General features: G+C 37.4%; 1 protein-coding gene across 2 annotated transcripts in view; it reads left to right on the top strand.

Moving 5' to 3' along the window:
• The first annotated feature begins 567 nt into the window (after positions 1-567).
• LOC117416999 (vitellogenin-like) overlaps positions 568-23,559 on the top strand; it is a 35,616-nt gene continuing 12,624 nt past the window's right edge. The window contains exons 1-26 of one of the 2 annotated variants that reach the window (XM_034028571.3): positions 568-652; positions 756-776; positions 1,883-2,034; positions 2,558-2,809; positions 2,995-3,156; positions 3,697-3,845; positions 4,211-4,361; positions 4,585-4,742; positions 5,065-5,230; positions 5,897-6,022; positions 6,314-6,532; positions 7,151-7,368; positions 7,970-8,067; positions 10,333-10,457; positions 17,636-17,737; positions 18,002-18,121; positions 18,307-18,496; positions 18,615-18,708; positions 18,812-18,997; positions 19,350-19,503; positions 20,059-20,278; positions 20,573-20,748; positions 21,371-21,799; positions 21,940-21,993; positions 22,187-22,276; positions 22,589-22,801. In XM_034028571.3, coding sequence (XP_033884462.3) covers positions 574-652; positions 756-776; positions 1,883-2,034; positions 2,558-2,809; positions 2,995-3,156; positions 3,697-3,845; positions 4,211-4,361; positions 4,585-4,742; positions 5,065-5,230; positions 5,897-6,022; positions 6,314-6,532; positions 7,151-7,368; positions 7,970-8,067; positions 10,333-10,457; positions 17,636-17,737; positions 18,002-18,121; positions 18,307-18,496; positions 18,615-18,708; positions 18,812-18,997; positions 19,350-19,503; positions 20,059-20,278; positions 20,573-20,748; positions 21,371-21,799; positions 21,940-21,993; positions 22,187-22,276; positions 22,589-22,801 — 4,104 coding nt within the window. In that variant the 5' untranslated portion in view covers positions 568-573. The remainder of the gene's footprint in view (positions 653-755; positions 777-1,882; positions 2,035-2,557; positions 2,810-2,994; positions 3,157-3,696; positions 3,846-4,210; positions 4,362-4,584; positions 4,743-5,064; positions 5,231-5,896; positions 6,023-6,313; positions 6,533-7,150; positions 7,369-7,969; positions 8,068-10,332; positions 10,458-17,635; positions 17,738-18,001; positions 18,122-18,306; positions 18,497-18,614; positions 18,709-18,811; positions 18,998-19,349; positions 19,504-20,058; positions 20,279-20,572; positions 20,749-21,370; positions 21,800-21,939; positions 21,994-22,186; positions 22,277-22,588; positions 22,802-23,559) is intronic. The other variant, XM_034028569.3, reaches the window with a different exon arrangement.

Raw genomic sequence — 23,559 nt, 5'->3', positions numbered from 1 at the left:
ATATTCAACGTTTTTTTTTTTAACTGCTTAAAAAAGAATGCTGTTGAGCTTTAATTGCTTTGTGAAATAAGGAATTGTTGTTTGGGTTATTTGAAACTAAATGAGTGTTTTTTTTTTAAAGTATAAACTGTTCCTCAAAAGTAACCATGTATGTTTCATGCAGATGGGAAAAGATGACAAAACGTCACTAGTGAACTTACTGTTGTGTTAAGAACTAGTACTGTAGTTTTAAAAAAAGTTTGATGTTTTATTAAAATAGCCTAGATACACTGTAATTTTATAAAATTGCAAACATAGAGGTTGGGGGGGGAGGGGGGTTCTTTGACCCTCACTATAATGCCACCCTCGCTTATTGCCCGTTTCTGCCCATGGCCCTTACCAGGTGGTATAAAGAGGGTTGACTGTATATATATATATATATATATATATATATAATGGTTAGGTCTGTTCTCAAATGTTATATTTTATTATTAATGCATCACTATTATTTTCCATACAGAGATAAGGAAATGTTGGCTCAGCAACTGAAATGGCCCACCCCACTAGCATGTGTGGCATGTTGGTCTCTATATAATGACCTGGCATATTCAGTACCCTCATTCAGCCTTTACCATGAGGGGAATCCTGCTAGCACTAACTGTAGCTCTTGTGGGTAAGTGAATCGTTTTATAATACAATGTAATAAGTAATATTAACTAATTATCTATTGCTTTTTAAAGACCATTTAATCAGTTTTTTATTATTTATTTTTTTAGGGAGTCAACAGACAAAGTATGGTAAGTGAAATATTGTCATTTTTACATTTTTCTTTTTTTACAGAGCCTTTGGCAAACTTCATTTTCATGGAAATGTATGCAGTTTTATATTATGTAACTTCTTGTAGACTGATGTTGGTTTAGTACCAAAAAAGAAAAACACACTTTTAAATAAAGTGTCTTTAACTACACTGTAATTACACTTGGTTACAAAGTAATTATGTTAATTTACAACATAACGTGTGACTACTAAAGGTGCTACAAACTGGCAACATTTAAAATAATTTAAAGAAACCTGTTGTGGCATTGTAACTACACAATAATTTTTGTAATTACTGTGTTATTACAGACACTTAAAAAAGATTTATGCATAGCCAAATGTATCAGATTTTTAAATGCATTCCTACATAATCCTCGTTGTCATTTACTTTGATAGTACAACTGACTACAATCCACTTAGTTCAAAATAAGATAAATGGTATATAATACAGAAAATAACAAATGGCACTGGGTTCTTAATGCTGTCATTTAATCTCTTGAGATCTTCACTCTTGTATTTCAGGACTTTAGACATACATCAAATTGCAATGCTTTTTAAAAGAAAAAATCAATACAGTACTTCTAGAAGTGCTAAAAAATATATTATTATTATTTGTTTATTTAGCAGACGCCTTTATCCAAGGCGACTTACAGAGACTAGGGTGTGTGAACTATGCATCAGCTGCAGAGTTACTTACAACTACGTCTCACCCGAAGGACAGAGCACAAAGAGGTTAAATGACTTGCTCAGGGTCACACAATGAGTCAGTGGCTGAGGTGGGATTTGAACCAGGGACCTCCTGGTTACAAGCCCTTTTTTTAACCACTGGACCACACAGCCTCCTATATTGACAGAAAGTGCTCTAATTGTGTTCCTTACAGTATTTCTGTTCTCAAGATGTATTGTTTTATATGTGTGATGATCTCAATACCATCACAAATACTCAGTGTATGAAAAACATTATAAACATAGTCTTCTGCGTGAGTCTCATTTTCAGGTTTAATGTATGTATGTGTGTATGTGTGTATGTTTTCGCGTTTCGTAATTGAAAAGCTCTTTCTAATCCGCCTGTAATACTTTAACACAGAACCAAGTTTCAGTGGAAGCAAGACCTATCGTTACAAGTATGAAGGTGTGATTCTGACTGGCCTCCCTGAAAAAGGATTGGCGAGAGCTGGACTGAAAGTGCACTGCAAAGTGGAGATCAGTGAAGTGGCACAGAAAACATACCTGCTGAAGGTGAGTGCCATTTAAAGGCAAGGGTCCAAGGAAATATTCCCTCTACTGTGTCCAACAGTCAAGCTCGATTTACCATAGGACTCCTGATTGACTGTTAATGTTATGTGAAATCAGAATTCAGGAATCATTGTGCGTGTGTAAAGTGTCTCCTCTTGTTATTAGAGATGTCATCCCATGCAGGCTGAAGCTGAGCTCAAACAGTGCCTAATGATTTGTTATAATAAGAGATATCCTACACATGTATTAACTTATAAAGCATTATAAATCACAAAAATCAAGATTAAAGTAGATTAACTACTTTCAAACATAAATGACTAATTTCACAGACCCTGATCAGCATGTCTTGGACCACTTTACTTAAAATAACCTTAGTTAGTCCAAGATAAGTGAATATTGGGGTTTTTAGAACTATGACATCTGTATGGTGCACGGGGGTGACATCTATACACAGGATAAAATGTACTAAAAAGGAATTTTGTTTCCTGATACACCTTTTTTGTTACTGAACATAATTTACTTTCAGATTCTGAATCCAGAAATTCAGGAGTATAATGGGATCTGGCCAAAGGCTCCATTCTACCCAGCGTCCAAGCTGACACAGGCACTGGCAAGTCAGCTAACCCAGCCAATTAAGTTTCAGTACAGGAATGGCAAGGTTGGGGACATATTTGCCTCTGAAGACGTGTCTGACACCGTCCTCAACATCCAGAGGGGGATCCTGAACATGCTGCAACTAACCATGAAGACCACACAGAATGTGTACGCTCTGCAGGAGGCAAGTGTCATAGCTGTCCTTTCACACACACGCGCACACACACACACACACACACACACACACACACACACACACACACACACACACACACACACACACACACACACACACAAAAACTACTCATTTATTCACACTCTCCCCTTGTGTTCATTGGTTCACTGATTCATCCCTCTTGTTGTTCCTAGAATGGCATTGCAGGTATCTGTGAGGCAAGCTATGTCATCCAGGAAGACAGGAAAGCTAATCAAATCATTGTCACAAAATCCAAAGATCTAAATAACTGCGATGAGAAAATCAAGATGGATATCGGCATGGCTTATTCACACACATGCTCAAACTGCAGAAAGGTCAGTTTCTTTAAATAATGTGTCATATATGCCAGATGTCTTATGTGTAGGGGGTTGCATGAGGGTAGTTCCAGTTTTGATACCTTTCAAATGGACCAACTTTGGTGTCAAAATAATCACTAGGGCTTTCCTATTCACAAATATTTGTAAATGTCTAAACTAATTGCAGTTAACTAACCTGTAGCGTTTACACTTTGTGATTGACTATTCCAAAAGAAACACAATCCTGGCACCAGCTCACAGAAGTACTGCACACATTCTACATTGCTCAAACAGTGCTGTCATTTGGTAAGAAGCATAGAAGGTACTGAATTAAATTGTTTTAAGAAAGAGGAAAGAGAAAACTCACTGAGTGAACTTAGTGGTGCAACTGTCTGCGATTTTCTTTTTTTTTTTTTACTAAACCAAAGGGAATACATGTTTAAACTTGGTCTCTAACCTTTACACAGCCCTAAGTCAATATTTAACTTGTACTGTATTAGAAACAAAATAAATATATTGTTTTAAATATAAAAGAAGTGGTCTTTTATTTGTATTCAGATTAGAAAGAACTCCAGGGGTACTGCTGCCTACACTTACATCCTGAAGCCCACAGATGCTGGGACTCTGATCATTCAAGCTACTTCACAGGAGGTGCACCAGCTCACTCCATTCAATGAAATGACTGGTGCTGCCATCACTGAAGCAAGGTACAGTGACGCTGTAGTAATACTAAAAGAAACTTCTCTTGCTCCTGCCTCCTGAACCACACAGGGTATAATATTATTACCAGTAGTAGTTGTAGTAATAGTAGTAGTTGTAGTAGCAATAGTCATATTATTATTGTTATTATTATTATGACGAAGTGGAAGAAGATTAAAAGCCGATTTGTTACTCTATCCTCATTTTAATAACAGTTGAGATCAAAGGAATCTCAATAAAAGGGCTAACATTTTCCAGTTACATTTGTGTATCAAACTGTATAACAAGATTTGGCTTCAGGATTCCTGTACCTGACACTGCATTGCACAGTTTAATAAATAACAACTTGTTTCACTAATATTTGCTTAAACAGGCAGAAGCTTGTTTTGGAGGATGCTAAATTAGTCCACATAACTGTTCCAGAGCAAGAGTTAAAGAACCGAGGGTCTATTCAGTACCAGTTTGCTTCTGAAATTCTCCAGACCCCAATTCAGCTTTTTAAGACTAGAAGCCCAGAGACTCAGGTCAGTATGTGAAATAATAAAAAATCTGTTTAAGACCACAAATGTATGACGCAACATCAACAATATTGTTGACAGATTACACACTGCTGTACAAAAGTAGAATAAGATGAGAGAAACTTATCTTTTTGGTTGTTTTCTAATGGTAAAGCACCTGCTTTGTTATCCTGTGAAGTACAGTCCTGAACATAATGTTTCCTACAACCCCCAATTCTCCCTTTTAAAGATCAAAGAAGTGCTTCAACAGCTTGTCCAGAACAATCAGCAGCAGGTTCAATCTGATGCCCCCTCCAAGTTCCTGCAGCTGACTCAGCTGCTGCGGGCCTGTTCCCATGAAAATATTGAGGGCATCTGGAGGCAGTACGAAAAAACACAGCAATACAGGTAATAGCACTGGACCGCAATGAGGTTCCAGCTCTCCTTTCCAGTGGAACATAAAACCTACCTGGGATATGCAATGCTTTTCAATTGTGTTTGTACTTGACAACTTAAGCATTAAAAAAAAATCTAGAAAAAATCAGTAGTGAGAAAACTCCCCAATATACCTGTAATATACTTTTTAAACAATATAATGAAAATATATTTTCTTTCCATATGGAAATATAGATGTGTTTCATTTCCACAAACATATAGAGAATATATAGGGTGCAATTTTAAAAAAGTCTTAGAACATGTGTTCTTCACATCCCTTTTTTCTAATTGAAAGGCGCTGGATTCTTGACACACTCCCTGCGGCTGCTACACCCACTACATTCAGGTTCATCAGCCAGAGGATCATGAAGAGAGATCTCACAGATGGTGAAGCAATCCAGACTCTTGTCACTGCAATGCACTTAGTCCAAACAAACCACCAAATAATGCAAATGGCTGCTGTGAGTATGACAGCTATCTTGGGCCTCATTTATGACGTTGTAAAAGGGAGCCAAAGTTAAACGACTGTACTATTTGTGTTTTAACTTAGAACTTGATGTACTAGTTTTTTTACAACCCAAATGGCGAAACGCCCTAAAACCTTCGCTCTTAACAACAACAGTGTCGTCGCTTCTGTTCATCAGAATAGATTATGTTAAAACAAGGCTACGCAAAGGTCAGCATGCAGCTACCGACACCAACAATACGGCATGAAAACTACAAGCAGATGAGAACTTGAAGCATATATGGAAGCTACTGTAAACCAAAGCCAATACATTGGGTCTTGAAACAAAAAATGCTATCGCTCTTCTTTAATATTTTCAAATGAACCCCTGAATCAAAGCATAAGCAAACAGATTAAAGTAGACACCACAATGGGCCCACAACCATTTGTAAAGCAAAGTAAATGCATAGTGTGAGCAATGTGGGCAATGACTAAGCAGACTAACTGGCAAAAACTTCAATAAGGTTATTTTCTGAAGAGCAGTAGCAAAATATCTATGGCTATATTCAGATTCTCTTTTTTATGGACGAATGCTTGGGAACTTTAAGGTTGTGTTGTTATATTAATACATAGGCCGAACTGGGAATTGGAAACTTGAACTATTGACAATTCACCCCCTCAGGAACTGGTTTTCGACCGGGCTAATCTGAAATGCCCTGTACTTCGTAAGCATGCTGTGCTGGCGTATGGTTCCATGGTGAACAGATACTGTGCAGAGACTCTCAGTTGCCGTGAGGAAGCTTTGAAGGTACAGTATTATCTCTTCATGCCCCAACTCCCACAACACATAGAAATGTGAGATGTTTTTTCTCCTTATAACATCCTTTTGTTGTACATTGGTGCATACTGTCATTATGGGCAATTATTCTAAATGTGCTCTACAGTAAGTGCATCTCACCACCAAACAAGCAGTGACAGCAGTATCAGTGCATTTTAATACAACCTTAGGCATAAGCAGCAACCATGAGGATTTCAATGTGTGCCTTGTAAGAAGAAAACTGGAGCTTAACCTAAAATCTTTTTTTTAATCTCAATAAAGCCCCTCCATGACTTTGCCAATGATGCTATAAGTACAGCCCATGAAGAGGAGACAGTCCTTGCCCTAAAGGCTTTGGGCAATGCGGGACAGCCTTCTAGTATCAAGCGCATCCAGAAATGCCTACCAGGGTTTTCCTCTGGAGCTTCGCAACTTCCAGTCAAAATTCAAGCAGATGCTGTAATGGCTCTCAGGAACATCGCCAAGAAGGAACCAGGAAAGGTGACAGCTTGTGAACACATTGGTCCAGATTGTTGTTGTTGTTGTTGCATTTAGCTTGAAAGGAAAATAAAACTTACAACTAGTTTTGAAGATTACTATAGCTTCCCTTATATAAGTTTCCCACAGTAAAAGCATAGCAAGGGTGTAATAATGTCTAAAAAAAAAATGTAATTGTATGTAAAAATAATGCGATATCTTGTAACAATTGTAAGTTGCCCTGGATAAGGGCGTCTGCTAAGAAATAAATAAATAAATAATAATAATAATAATAATAATAATAATAATAATAATAATAATAATAATAATAATAATAATAATAAAGCATAGTGAAAGCACGGTAAAGCATAAGTGAGCATTGTAAAAAATAGCAAGGTATGGTAAAGCATATTAATAAACATCACAAATTAGGGTAAACTATGGTAAATGCATAGTATAGTCATGGGGAAAGTAAAACTGCAAACATGTGCACAAATATGGTGGTAAACTTTTATAAGGGTTAGCTAAGTGAACATAGGTCATCAAATATTCAAGCTAATCAGGGTCTGTATGTAACTCCAAAAAATTACATTTTTTAATTATCTTGCATCAAGTCCCTGTGTATTTGCTTTCTTCGTGCAGGTGCAAGAGCTTACCATGCAACTCTTTATGGATCGCCAGCTTCACTCAGAGGTCAGAATGGTTGCCTCCATGGTTCTGCTTGAAACCAGACCCCCCATGGCATTGGTAGCAATGCTAGCTGAGGCCCTGCTGAAGGAGACCAGTTTGCAAGTGGCCAGTTTCACCTACTCCCACATGAAGGCTCTCACCAGAAGCACTGCCCCAGAGAACCATGCACTGTAAGCAAGCCCTGAACACACATCCAGTACATCCGTGACTATAAATTTCAGTTATTCGTTAAAAAAAAAAAAAGCAAACTTTCTTTATAAATTGACTTTATATCATCTACATTTTCATCACATACAATTTCTTAATATTGTAATATAACACTATTGTCTCTATTGCTATTTCTTCGAAGGGCACTTTTTACCATGCTTAGCTACCACTGGGTCTGCGTTTAAAAACCGAATTTCTGAAGTGAGGTATTTTGAGAAATGACCACAAGCTGTCAGTTCAGAGGGGGTAGAAATTACAGTTGTGCACCTCTAGTGGATGTTTCTAAATACACCTCACTTCAGAAATTCATCTTTTACAAGTCTTTTCAGAAGCAGTCCCCATTGCTGAATAAGGGGATTCGTTTGTAAGCCTGGTAAAAAAAAAAAAAATAATAATAATAATCAATAGGCAGAAACACCTTTAAAGAATCATGCAAAACAATCACAAAAAGATATTAAACTGGTAAGAAAGTAAATATTCATAAACTGCAGTGCATATTCCCCATGGTGCATATTAATAAGGGTTGTAGGATTAACAGGCACTCACACTCTATTGTCTTGACAGATCTGCAGCCTGTAACGTAGCTGTTAAACTGCTGAGCCGTAAACTTGACAGGCTGAGCTATCGGTACAGCAAGGCTATGCACATTGACACTTTCAAATGTAAGTAAAAGAAAAGAAAAAAGTGAAACAAAGCTATGGCCTATATATATATATATATATATATATATATATAGAGAGAGAGAGAGAGAGAGAGAGGTGTATATACAGACGTGCTCAAATTTGTTGGTACCCCTCCACAAAAAACGAAGAATGCACAATTTTCTCTGAAATAACTTGAAACTGACAAAAGTAATTGGCATCCACCATTGTTTATTCCATATTTAATAGAAATCAGACTTTGCTTTTGATTTTTTATTCATCATAATATTGTAAATAATAAAACAAATGAAAATGGCATGGACAAAAATGATGGGGCCGCTAACCTAATATTTTGTTGCACAACCTTTAGAGGCAATCACTGCAATCAAATGTTTTCTGTAGCTCTCAATGAGACTTCTGCACCTGTTAACAGGTAGTTTGGCCCACTCTTCCTGAGCAAACTGCTCCAGCTGTCTCAGGTTTGATGGGTGCCTTCTCCAGACTGCAAGTTTCAGCTCTTTCCATAGATGTTCGGTAGGATTCAGATCAGGACTCATAGAAGGCCACTTCAGAATAGTCCAATGTTTTGTTCTTATCCATCCTTGGGTGCTTTTAGCTGTGTGTTTTGGGTCATTATCCTGTTGGAGGACCCATTACCTGCGACTGAGATAGAGCTTTCTGACACTTGGCAGTACGTTTCACTCCAGAATGCCTTGATAGTCTTGAGATTTCATTGTGCCCTGCACAGATTCAAGGCACCTTGTGCCAGGCGCAGCAAAGCAGCCCCAAAACATAACCGAGCCTCCTCCATGTTTCACTGTAGATATGGTGTTCTTTTCTTTGAAAGCTTCATTTTTTCGTCTGTGAACATAGAGCTGATGTGACTTGCCAAAAAGCTCCAGTTTTGACTCATCTGTCCAAAGGACATTCTCCCAGAAGGATTGTGGCTTGTCAATATGCATTTTAGCAAATTCCAGTCTGGCTTTTTTATGTTTTTCTGTCAAAAGTGGAGTCCTCCTGGGTCTTCTTCCATGGAGCCCACTTTCGCTCAAAAAGCGACGGATGGTGCGATCAGAAACTGACGTACCTTCACCTTGGAGTTCAGCTTGCTGTCCTTGGTTCTTTTTCTACCATTCGCACTATCCTTCTGTTCAGTCTGGGGTCGATTTTCCTCTTGCGGCCGCGCCCAGGGAGGTTGGCTACAGTTCCATGGACCTTAAACTTCTTAATAATATTTGCAACTGTTGTCACAGGAACATCAAGCTGCTTGGAGATGGTCTTGTAGCCTTTACCTTTACCATGCTTGTCTATTATTTTCTTTCTGATCTCCTCAGACAACTCTCTCCTTTGCTTTCTCTGGTCCATGTTCAGTGTGGTGCACACAATGATACCAAACAGCACAGTGACTACTTTTCTCCATTTAAATAGGCTGAATGACTGATTACAAGATTGGAGACATGTGCGATACTAATTAAAGAAACAAATTAGTTTGAAATATCACTATAATCCAATTATTTATTATCTTTTCTAAGGGGTACCAACAAATGTGTCCAGGCCATTTTAGAATATCTTTGTAGAATAAGCAATAATTCATCTCTTTTCACAGCTTCTTTGCTTTATTCTATGACATACCAAAGGCATGCAAGTATACATGATAAAATAGCTTTTAATTTCATCACTTTTCAGGAGGAATGAAGCATTATTTCAATGAGCTGTAAGGGTACCAACAAATTTGAGCATGTCTGTATATATATATATATATATATATATATATATATATATATATATATATATATATACATACATAAACAACTGGTTAAGAGAGGTTATGCAATTTGAAATACATTTCAATCAGAATTATTTGTCAAGAAGTTCTGTTCAATTGAGCTAAACAGTACAGTAGCAGCACCAGCATTCAGATCAATCCAAAACCTATTCCCTGATGTTGTATGTGTTGTAACCGAAAGAAATAGACTGCAGGCGCTCACTTGCACTGTTTGAGTTGTCATTGAACAATCCTTTTTGAATGATTTCAGTGGTGGCGATATTAAGATCCAACACTGTTGAGAAGAATTGAATACATCTTTTATATACTGTATGTGTTTGTCTGATCTTAAGTTTCTTTTTAATGCTGTTTTAATATCTGCTCGATACCTTTACATCAGTAATTGCACATCAAGTGCCTGTCTTGCATAATCACTTTCATTGTTCTGTTTTACAATTTGTCTGTTGGGTGCTGTTAACCCAAATGCCCACAGTAAGACTTGTTCTTTTTCTTCTTTGTAGATCCATTGATGGCTGGAGCAGCAGCAAACATCCATATAATTAACAATGCAGCCAGCATCCTCCCATCAGCTGTGGTGATGAAATTTCAAGCTTATATTCTCACTGCAACCGCTGATCCTCTGGAGGTATGTCACCAATGAAATTCAGAATCTGCAGAATCTGTACATTTATATTAGAATGGTACAACATGTAAATCAGGAACAACAAAAGACAAAAGGAATTGATAAACTGAAAACTATGAATCCAGAAGTTTTCCTTTTTATGGATTTTACACCTTTTCAATAGGAAGAATCTATATCAAATATATATATATATATATATATATATATATATATATATATATATATATATATTATAGGGGTGCACCGATACAGATTTCTTGGCCGATACCGATAGCCGATGGTTATCTAATACAGATAGGATATCGGTAATAATAGATATTGCAGTTATGCTATTGTAATCTAGTAGAACAAGGCATAGGGCCTATATTTAAACTGTTTTATAATTATACATGTTAAAAAATGAACAGGTATTGCATTTACTTCAGGAAATGAATACAAAGAATAACATAGTATTATATTGTGTGCTTGACAGCAATTTATACATTTGTTTTACAACATAGACACTGCAGTTATTGCATTTCTACTAGTAAAAACACTTCTGTAGAAAAAAAATACATAATATGGCATTAAATTGTATAGCCACTTGATGTGAAACATTGCGTATTATAACTTGTACCTATACTGGGCAGTAGAAAAGAAATGTAGCCTACGCAATGTCATAAGAACATAAGAAAGTTTACAAATGAGAGGAGGCCATTCGGACCATCTTGCTAGTTTGGTTGTTTTAGTAGCTTATTGATCCCAGAATCTCATCAAGCAGCTTCTTGAAGGATCCCAGGCTGTCAGCTTCAACAACATTACTGGGGAGTTGGTTTCAGACCCCCACAATTCTCTGTGTAAAAAAGTGTCTCCTATTTTCTGTTCTGAATGCCCCTTTATCTAACCTCCATTTGTGACCCCTGGTCCTTGTTTCTTTTTTCAGGTCGAAAAATTCCCCTGGGTTGACACTGTCAATACCTTTTAGAATTTTGAATGCTTGAATCAGATCACCGCGTAGTCTTCTTTGTTCAAGACTGAATAGATTCAATTCTTTTAGCCTGTCTGCATACGACATGCCTTTTAAACCCAGGATAATTCTGGTCGCTCTTCTTTGCACTCTTTCTAGAGCAGCAATATCCTTTTTGTAAGGAGGTGACCAGAACTGAACACAATATTCTAGATGAGGTCTTAGTAATGCATTGTAAAGTTTTAACATTATTCCCTTTAAATTCAGCACTTTTCACAATATATCCGAGCATCTTGTTGATCTTTTTTATAGCTTCCCCACATTGTCTAGATGAAGAAATTTCTTCTTATTATTATTTATTTCTTAGCAGACGCCCTTATCCAGGGCGACTTACAATTGTTACAAGATATCACATTATACATTATTTCACATTACATACAATTACCCATTTATACAGTTGGGTGTTTACTGGAGCAACCTAGGTAAAGTACCTTGCTCAAGGGTACAACAGCAGTGTCCCCCACTGGGGATTGAACCCACAACCCTCCGGTCAAGAGTCCAGAGCCCTAACCACTACTCCACACTGCTGAGTCAATAAACAATCATTTACAACAATGTTCGTTAAATTCTTAAGCATACACTGCTTAAATGCAGCACAGCTTAAATTGTTCACTTAATCAAGAAAGAAAAAAAAATAATGTCATAAAAATATTAAATTTCCAGTTACAAAATTCACTCAAACTTGAATTTATTACTTAACAAAAGACGGCACAGTAATCAATGTCTGCTTCAAAATGCCACCGAATACACCCGCAACCAATGCAGATAAGCAAGATAAACACACATTACAAAAGGCCATTTTGAAGTACATTGTGTAATAATAATAATAATAATAATAATAATAATAATAATAATAATAATAATAATAATAATAATAAGTTGATCAGCACTGGGCAGGCGAACACTCCAGAGTCTTAAATATTCAAAGAAGAGAGCTTTTTAAAAAAGCATCAGAGTAATATTCTACTCACAGTTCATCTTTGGATTTAATGTAGCATCAAGTCTGTTCTGCTGTAGAGAGTGACACGGGAATGAAACTTCAGTCCTGTCAAAAATGTTTCTGTCCCATCCCATCCCATCCCATCCCATGAAAGAGTCATCATTTCCAATCCTGTCCCATCCCATCCCATCCCATCCCATGAAAGAGTCATCATTTCCAATCCTGTCCCATCCCATCCCATCCCATCCCATCCCATGAAAGAGTCATCATTTCCAATCCTGTCCCATCCCATCCCATCCCATCCCATGAAAGAGTCGTCATTTCCAATCCTGTCCCATCCCATCCCATCCCATCCCATCCCATCCCATGAAAGAGTCATCATTTCCAATCCTGTCCCATCCCATCCCATCCCATCCCATCCCATCCCATCCCATGAAAGAGTCATCATTTCCAATCCTGTCCCATCCAATCCCATCCCATCTTGTCCTGGCCAAATTTTTCCAGTCCCTTCCCATCCCATAATAAACAGAGATCAGCTATAATTTGGAGGTACAGATATTTTCATATTCATGTATAAAATTAGGTTTTATAGGGTTTTGCATTAAACACTACCGGTATACTACTAGTAATTTGTTTTTTGTTTTTGTTTTTTCAGAAAAAAAATACAGTGCAAGCACAGGGTCTTTATAAGCACAATGTGCAATATTATTATGTAATATATAAATTTGGTAATATAAAAACAACTGTTTAGAGATTTGTGCGGCAGTTTCGGTTACTAAGCAACCCGGCTCAGAGATTTTAGTATGTATTATGAACCATTATGTCATTAAAAAAATAAACAACAAAAAAACATGGTATTGAAATAATATTTCATAAACGTTCAGGGAGTATCCATCATGTATTTATTTATTACAAATTGTAGTATTATACATACCCCTTCAAGGTAGCGCCGTAGCAGAACCTCCAAAAAATAGTAGTAGCTGTTACGGCCAAATCGTAGCCGTTGGCATCTCTGCATTATGTTTAGGGGTAATATTCATAAAAACCGAAAATGTGCACATCCTTAATGTACGGTACATATGAATATAGAGAGAGATATGTTAAATACATGCCAGTAGCAATCCACAGCATTCTGTTATTCTGCTAGTATCAATAATTCACGTATCAATATTGTTAACTAAAGGACTGACATAACTATACAATTATGGGTAATATGAAATATTTTAAGTATCAATCTATGTTAAACATAAGGATTTTTATTAACCATTCTGTGTTGCCAAGATGCTGAGTCTCTCTCCGAGTTTGAACCTTCTGATTCGGAGGCATACAGCTCGAATTGATATGGGAGACAATCCCTGTTTTCTCTCTCTACATCACATCCATCACTACATAATTCACATTCATAAGAGGTGTCTGAAACTGATAAAATTAGGCTACTCTCACTTTCACTGTCAGCCATACTGGCAGATGCAAGGAGCCTGCGGATATCTCCCTCTGTGAGGTCAGTCTCCTGTAATGCTGGCTCCAGGGATCAGCTTATTTTGCCTCCCTGGCGCATCAGCACACACAACGGCTGCGATGCCTGCTCCGGGGATCAACCACAGTGCAGTCTCCCCAGCGCATCAGCATGACAACCGTCTGGATTGAGCTAAGTAGGGTACATCTCTGGGGTCTTCAAGTGGGCACCTTCCATCCTCAGTGTTTCGTCGACTAGCCCACGACACCTCAAGAGGGCTCGACGGTGATTCTGGCATCCCAGCATCACCCCCCTCCGTCCCCCACTCAACTCAGCCCAGCTTACTTACCTGTACATCAGTGTTTCTTTCTTTCTATTGTGCTTGAGATCCCCAGCCAGAATCTTTCCATCTCAACCACAGCAGTTACTGCTCCTCTCTGCTGCTTCAGATAATATAGTAAGCGCGACCAAACATTGAATTCTGTGCTGGAAGAAATTCAAGCATTAATATCGGTGTACATTATCGGCTAAAATAACAAAAACAGCCGATCGCCGATTGTGTTTTTTTCCTTATATCGGTGCCTTGCCGATAGGGTAACGATTTTATATATATATATATATTGTGAGACAGCAGGGAGGGGATTAAAGCCTCCCTGAGGAAAACATGTGCGTAGGCACGTTTGTTTAATTGTTTAATTTAATTGTTTAATTGTTTTAACTGTTTTATTGTTTAATTATCCCCTGCACCTGGGCGGTAATGGGGAATTGGGACCAGGTGCAGGGTATAAAAGACAGGCAGTTAGATTATTCAGGGCTGCTGAGTAGAAGGAAGCAGAAGAGAGGTGCTCTGCTTCCGAGCAGTCCAGAAAAAAAAAATAGTAAATGCTGTGTTAAGCCTGTGTGGTTTTTGTTGTGGTGTCAGGTAAACAGCTTAGCCGTCCTGCAAGTTAGTCAGGGAAGAACCTGTTTAGTTAGCGCTCCAAAACGGAGTTAGGTGTTTGTTTAGTTTTATTTTGTGTTTATTAAAAATATAGCACATCAGCGCTAAAAAAAATCAATTTCTGTGTACTGGGTCATATTTTTAAAGGGGCATGAACCCATGAGTGGTGCGAGTCTTTTACAATGCGTGCGTGCGTGTGTATATAGGGAAGCAGTGTGGAGTAGTGGTTAGGGTTCTGGACTCTTGACCGGAGGGTTGTGGGTTCAATCCCCAGTGGGGGACACTACTGCTGTACCCTTGAGCAAGGTACTTTACCTAGATTGCTCCAGTAAAAACCCAACTGTATAAATGGGTAATTGTATGTAAAAATAATGTGATATCTGAATAATGTGATATCTTGTAACAATTGTAAGTCGCCCTGGATAAGGGTGTCTGCTAAGAAATAAATAATATATATATATATATATATATATATATATATATATATATATATATATATATATATATATATATAAATATATATATATATATATATACAGACGTGCTCAAATGTGTTGGTACCCTTACAGCTCATTGAAATATTTCTTCATTCCTCCTGAAAAGTGATGACATTAAAAGCTATTTTATCATGTATACTTGCATGCCTTTGGTATGTCATAGAATAAAGCAAAGAAGCTGTGAAAAGAGATGAATTATTGCTTATTCTACAAAGATATTCTAAAATGGCCTGGACACATGCAAGACAGGCACTTGATGTGCAATTACTGATGTAAAGGTATCGAGCAGATATTAAAACAGCATTAAAAAGAAACTTAAGATCAGACAAACACATACAGTATATAAAAGATGTATTCAATTCTTCTCAACAGTGTTGGATCTTAATATCGCCACCACTGAAATCATTCAAAAAGGATTGTTCAATGACAACTCAAACAGTGCAAGTGAGCGCCTGCAGTCTATTTCTTTCGGTTACAACACATACAACATCAGGGAATAGGTTTTGGATTGATCTGAATGCTGGTGCTGCTACTGTACTGTTTAGCTCAATTGAACAGAACTTCTTGACAAATAATTCTGATTGAAATGTATTTCAAATTGCATAACCTCTCTTAACCAGTTGTTTATGTATATATATATATATATATATATATATATATATATATATATATATATATATATATATATATATATATATATATATACAGACATGCTCAAATTTGTTGGTACCCTTACAGCTCATTGAAATAATGCTTCATTCCTCCTGAAAAGTATACTTGCATGCCTTTGGTATGTCATAGAATAAAGCAAAGAAGCTGTGAAAAGAGATGAATTATTGCTTATTCTACAAAGATATTCTAAAATGGCCTGGACACATTTGTTGGTACCCCTTAGAAAAGATAATAAATAATTGGATTATAGTGATATTTCAAACTAATTTGTTTCTTTAATTAGTATCACACATGTCTCCAATCTTGTAACCAGTCATTCAGCCTATTTAAATGGAGAAAAGTAGTCACTGTGCTGTTTGGTATCATTGTGTGCACCACACTGAACATGGACCAGAGAAAGCAAAGGAGAGAGTTGTCTGAGGAGATCAGAAAGAAAATAATAGACAAGCATGGTAAAGGTAAAGGCTACAAGACCATCTCCAAGCAGCTTGATGTTCCTGTGACAACAGTTGCAAATATTATTAAGAAGTTTAAGGTCCATGGAACTGTAGCCAACCTCCCTGGGCGCGGAAAATCGACCCCAGACTGAACAGAAGGATAGTGCGAATGGTAGAAAAAGAACCAAGGACAACAAGCTGAACTCCAAGGTGAAGGTACGTCAGTTTCTGATCGCACCATCTGTCGCTTTTTGAGCGAAAGTAGGCTCCATGGAAGAAGACCCAGGAGGACTCCACTTTTGAAAGAAAAACATAAAAAAAGCCAGACTGGAATTTGCTAAAATGCATATTGACAAGCCACAATCCTTCTGGGAGAATGTCCTTTGGACAGATGAGTCAAAACTGGAGCTTTTTGGCAAGTCACATCAACTCTATGTTCACAGACGAAAAAATGAAGCTTTCAAAGAAAAGAACACCATACCTACAGTGAAACATGGAGGAGGCTCGGTTATGTTTTGGGGCTGCTTTGCTGCGCCTGGCACAGGGTGCCTTGAATCTGTGCAGGGCACAATGAAATCTCAAGACTATCAAGGCATTCTGGAGCGAAACGTACTGCCCAGTGTCAGAAAGCTCTGTCTCAGTCGCAGGTCATGGGTCCTCCAACAGGATAATGACCCAAAACACACAGCTAAAAGCACCCAAGAATGTATAAGAACAAAACATTGGACTATTCTGAAGTGGCCTTCTATGAGTCCTGATCTGAATCCTATCGAACATCTATGGAAAGAGCTGAAACTTGCAGTCTGGAGAAGGCACCCATCAAACCTGAGACAGCTGGAGCAGTTTGCTCAGGAAGAGTGGGCCAAACTACCTGTTAACAGGTGCAGAAGTCTTATTGAGAGCTACAGAAAACGTTTGATTGCAGTGATTGCCTCTAAAGGTTGTGCAACAAAATATTAGGTTAGCGGTCCCATCATTTTTGTCCATTCCATTTTCATTTGTTTTATTTATTGATTTCTATTAAATATGGAATAAACAATGGTGGATGCCAATTACTTTTGTCAGTTTCAAGTTATTTCAGAGAAAATTGTGCATTCTTCGTTTTTTGTGGAGGGGTACCAACAAATTTGAGCACGTCTGTATATATATAATGTATATATGCTGGACAATAAGATTTATGTTAATGTTTTAGGCTGCAGAACACTAATCACCTTTTTGGTTTGTCCTATCAAGATCGGTTTACATACAGAAGGCCTGCAGGAGGCTCTAATGCAGAACCAAGAGCACATGGACCAAGTGCCTTCAGCTGGGAAGATCCAGCAGATTATGAAGATGGTAAATAAAAGGGGGAGTTCTCCTTGATGTAACATTTTTTGTTCAGTTGAGCTTGAACTGCATAGTTAAATATACCTGAATAATATAATTATAAATTACCCTGCCAGATGCCTTAATACTCCCCTATCCTGGGATGCCTGTTAGTTTTTAATGATCTGTGGTTTTAAATGTGTGAAAACTTACAATAACAGAACCTTGGTGAACAGTCAGAAATGTGCTGTTTGTCAGTTGAAAGAGTAATGCTCCTTCAATTGTGTTCTGCAGCTCAGTGGATGGAAGTCTGTACCATCAGAGAAAACCCTAGCGTCCGCATACATCAAGCTATTTGGACAAGAGATTTCCTTTTCTCGACTGGATAAGAAAACCATTCAAGAAGTTCTGCAGGTACATAACATTAAATCCTTACAGATTTTATTTTTCAGACGCATGTTTTTTCCTGCCTTCTAAGCATTACTAAATCTTCTACAGTCTTGTACAGCGTGAGGAGAAGAAGGTTTCTTGTGATAGGGTTCATTCATGTAACATTAAAAATCTTGAGTCTCACCTTGTTTGTGAATGGCTCTGCACAGGCGGTCAGAGAGCCGGTGGAGAGGCAGACTGTGATAAAGAGGGTAGTGAACCAGCTTGAGAGAGGAGCAGCTGCACAGTTGTCCAAGCCCTTACTGGTCGCTGAAGTGCGGCGGATTTTGCCCACCTGCATCGGCCTTCCAATGGAAATGAGCCTCTATGTGTCTGCTGTGACAACTGCTGATATAAATGGTAAGAAAATCAAATGAAGGTTGCATTGACCCATACAGCTGTATTTCCTTGAATTTGTATTGTTTTTTTGGTTTATATATATATATATATATATATATATATATTTCTTTTTACTCAGTTCAAGCTCACATCACACCTTCTCCCACCAATGATTTCAATGTGGCTCAGTTACTGAATTCCAACATCGTTCTTCATACTGATGTCACCCCCAGGTATTTCTTTGTTTTTTGTAATGATAGTCTACTAACTGATTTATATGCTATTTATATTGTGGCTGACTGACTGTAATACAATTAAAATGTGTTCTTCTTCCAGTATTGCCATGCACACTATCGCAGTGATGGGCATCAATACCCATGTGATTCAGACTGGAGTGGAATTACATGCTAAAGCGCGCACAACAGTCCCAATGAAGTTTACAGCAAAGATTGACTTGAAGGAAAATAACTTTAAGATTGAATCTGAACCGTGCCAGCAGGAGACTGAAGTTATGTCTTTAAGGTACATTACAGTATGCAAACACTAGTTCATATGGAACATGCTGAAAATCTCTCATGAAATTGGCAGGGTGTATTATATGTAAAAAAATAAAGAAAAAAAATAAAAGAAAAAAATGCTTTTATGAGAGTGTAAGTAACAAAGACACTTCTACAGGCCTTTCCAGTACCAGATTATTTCTCATATGCCTGCAATACTAATAGCATGCTAATGTTTATAAATACAGTTCTGTATTTTTATTATAGAAATTGGTTTGGAAACAACTCTTAGCTATTTATATTTGCTTCAGTGCATGGTTTGTCTTCTGAAGCTAACCGGAACTGGATTCTTCATGTATTTTTTTTTTTTTTTAAAGTGCTCAAGCTTTCGCTGTATCGAGAAATGTTGAAGATCTGGATGCTGCTAAAAAAACCCCGCTGTTACCAGAAGAAGCCATGCGAGATATATTGAGCGAGCAGTTCAATTCAGGGGCAGAAGATTCAAATGAAAGAGAAAGAGCCGGGAAATTTGTAAGCATGACCCATTGAAATTCTCTTGTATTTTAATCAACTCGGTCTCGCTCATTCTTTGAAAAGTGATTGGAAACGTTTTCATGAAATGTATTTTCTAATCACAATAATAATCTCTCCAACAAGTATTGGTCGAAGTAAATACATGCAGAACAGCTGGATGAGATGGTTCTTCATTTCATCACAGAACATTCGTTTCTGCAGAAGTGACTAAGACTGGTGGCACTTCATTGAATGTTCAGTAGTGCTCCCAATTTATAACATGTAGTTCAGAGCCAAAGCAAAGAGAATTATTTCTGTTCTGCCTCATAAAAAGAGTGTGAGTGAAATGGCGTAATGATACAAATGAGAGCATTGACCGTATTGCCTGTAAAAAGAGATGCCTTATACAAAAGGAGCAATGCATTACTCTTTGCAGTCCTCATGTAGAACCCCAGAGACTTGTATTCGTTGCGATCCTTGAAAGAAAGAAGTGTATAGTCATATGAAAACCACAGTAAGCATAATCAATGTTACCTTTTAAACACTGATTTTTCATTCTACTTTTCAATTTAGGCAAGGCCCTCTGCTGAGACGATGTCCCAAGAGCTGATGAACTCCGGCGAGCATCAAAGCCGTAGAGGCTCTCATGCAACGCGAAGTGCCTGCGCCAAGGCCAAGAACTTTGGATTTGAAGTTTGCTTTGAGGGAAAATCCAAAAATGTTGCTTTCCTCAGAGACTCCCCACTTTACAAGATAATTGGGCAACATAATTGTAAAATAGCCCTGAAACCATGTAAGGATTCTTTACCGCCTATGCACTTGAGCCAACCTAAATTTGGTAGAAAGATTTAAAGGCTGTAGATGCAAGAATTATCAAAGCGTATTTGGTTAATTAATAGTGATATAAGTAAAGGTTCTTGTAATGGTGGTATAATGTACATGCTTAATTAATAGTGGTATAAACAAAAAGCAGTGTTGGTCTTCCCTCACTCATTGATTTGTTTTTGCATTACCCACTTCGAACCATCATGTATCTCCTCTGTGTGCATTTCAGAACTGTCTCTAATCATTTGTGTTTTACTGACAGCACACAGTAGTGGAGCAACAGTAGAGAAGATTGAGCTTGAACTCCAAACAGGGAATAAAGCAGCATCTAAAATCACCAGAGTTGTTGCAATGCATGGTCTTGCTGAAGCAGATGAAATGAAGGGCAACATCCTGAAGAAACTGAATAAACTCCTGACAGTAGATGGGGAGACTCAGGTATGTCGAAATTGTAAAGAGTTCAGTTGTACCCAGCCTTTAATTTTACTGCTCTTCCATTATCCAAACCTGAGATATGATGTTTTGTTTGAGGAGTTTCATGTGCAGTTTTATGTTTTTTTGAAGATCATGTTTTGTTCATTTTTTTTAATCAGGTGTGTCTAAAAAAATATGCAGCTATGGCTGAAAGTTTTACATCACCTAGGATTGAGACATAATACAAAAACAAAACAAAACAAAAAAAACTATATGAACATAATCAAAGAAACTACAAAATGATATTTCAAAACTCTACTGGAAGCCATAATAGTAGTACAGTATTTTATGTCGTAATGTCCAATTTTTTAATTTGTCAGATTTTTGTTAAGTATATAGATAACTACAAAGCACTATGTAATTCAACATGTTAACGCAACATTATTCAGCAGTTCAGTTACATTCAGTTACATTTGACTTCATGATGCAAAATGATTTAATTCTATAGGGTGATGCAAAACTTTTGGCCATAGCTGTAGGCCTACCAAACAGTATGGTTATATCCCTGGATGTGCTTTTGACAGCAGTCGGCTTCATCTTCCTTTCATCTTCAGGTACTGAATCTCTTTTGTCTTGTCTTCTAAAGGTTTCAACGCTGAGAGGATTTAAAAGAAAGTCTTCTAGTTCATCTTCCAGCTCTTCTTCCAGCTCATCTTCCAGCTCTTCTTCCAGCTCTTCTTCCAGCTCATCTAGTCAGCAATCCGGCTATCAGAAAAGAGTGGAGACGGACAAACTTACTGAGAACCTGGAGCGTGACAGAAATCACTTGCGGGGCAAGCAGTCTACAAACAAGAAACAGGAGCGGAAGAACAAGCAGAAGAAGCACCACCAGCAGCTTTCTAGCAGCAGCAGCAGCAGCAGCAGCAGTTCTAGTGGCAGCAATTCTAGCAGCAGCAGCAGCAGCAGCAGGAATCACAATCATAGAAATAATACCCGAACCCTCAGTAAGTCCAAGAGATATCAAAACAACAACAACAGCTCTTCTAGCAGCGGGTCCAGTTCATCTTCAGAGGAGGTACAAAAAAGAGATTTATTTTTATTTTTTATAAATCACTGTGCTTGAAGAAATACAGATTAGCTGTGCTTTTTCACTTCCAAATGTTTATCCACACCCACTTGTGTTATCTGCCTGCAAATGCTTTGTGTTTCTTACAGATTCAGAAAAATCCAGAAATTTTTGAATATCGTTTCAGATCTCATCGTGACATGGTAAGGTCCTGATAGGTTCCTATACTATTCTGTGCAAGTTCAGACTAATACGAATATATTACAGTATGTTTATAGATAAAAAAAAATGTTTTCAAGTTCGTAATGTGGTCAATTATATTAATTTCAGATATGCTTAAATATAGCTATACCAGTAATTAATACCAATGCATCTATTTAATATTGTATATTGCAGCTGGGTTCCCAGAAGAAGAGAAGGAGAATGTCCTCTTCATCATCCAGCTCTTCCAGCAGCAGTCAATCCACATTGAATTCCAAGCAAGACGTATGTTTTGTCTCTATACTTTTCCATGTCCAAAAAATAATACAGACCATATGCATGGATCCTGTTTATTTCTAACCCCTTACTTTTCATCCTGTTTTTAAATTTAGAAAATGCAGTAAACTAATCTGATTTCCACATGACTTATAAAAAACTGTTTAAGTTTGGTGGCAGTAGTTCTATCGGGTCTTAATTTATCCCAACTGGTGATAAAGGATGAAGTAAGTGTGATGTAAAGTCATGCATGAGGTACGCATGCCTGTTCCACAGGGAATGGCAAGACTAAATGTTCCTCTTTCTTTGTTTGATTTGCAGGCTAAGTTCCTGGGAGACTCCACTCCTCCTATATTTGCCTTTGTGGCTCGTGCTGTGAGGAGCGATGGCTTACAGCAAGGCTACCAGGTTGCTGCCTACACTGACAACAGAGTGTCTCGACCCAGAGTGCAGCTGCTGGCTACAGAAATCTCTGAGAAAAGCAGGTGGCAAGTCTGTGCAGACGCTATATTGCCCAGCAATTATAAAGCAATGGTAATGCAAACTAAACCTGCAATTTCCTTCGTATTAATATGTTTCCAGACAATATGTTGGTAAAACTAGCACAGTATATAGCTTACTTCAATCTCATTGAAGGTGTATTATTTAATGCTAATAGGATTTTAAAAACGTGCTCTTCTCACTGAAAGTACATCACTACAGAGCAGCCCTCTTATCCATGTTGGGTTGCTTTTATCATAATTCCCTAATATTCTCTGTGCAGGACTGAGTGTCCCCATTTTTGTTGGTCCATTTTATGTAATTTAAAGTTTAAACTGCTTCCTGGTACGTTATTACTTTGTGCAATGAAGTTCAGCGCTACCAATGGGGGACCAGTAGCTACTAAGAGGCAAGAAAATAGATTTTAAAGCCTTATCATTCACTGAATGTAGATTTGCTATGTGTTTGTGTGTGTGTGTGTGTATATATATATATATATATATATATATATATATATATATATATATATAGTTGTAGTCAAATGTTTACATACCCCAATGGAAATTTATAATTTCTAGAAATTTATCGAAAACCAATAATTATAGGAACAATCTTTTGTAGCAAAAGATTTGTTTTTGTGGATGAGGAAAAAAAGTTACAAGAAATAAAACTCCAAAACTGCTAATTCAAAAGTATTCATACCCTGACAAGGAAAATTAAGTTAATAGCTAATTTATGCACCTTTAGCAATAATAACCTGTTTTAAATTATTAGGATTTTGCTTCTTCAAAGCAAAATTGTTCCAGTTCATT

The sequence above is a fragment of the Acipenser ruthenus genome, chromosome 12 (assembly GCF_902713425.1).
Source record: "Acipenser ruthenus chromosome 12, fAciRut3.2 maternal haplotype, whole genome shotgun sequence".
Classification (NCBI taxonomy): Eukaryota; Metazoa; Chordata; class Actinopteri; order Acipenseriformes; family Acipenseridae; genus Acipenser; species Acipenser ruthenus.
Note: the sequence above shows the minus strand (reverse complement) of the source record. Positions and strands in the feature narration are given on the sequence as shown.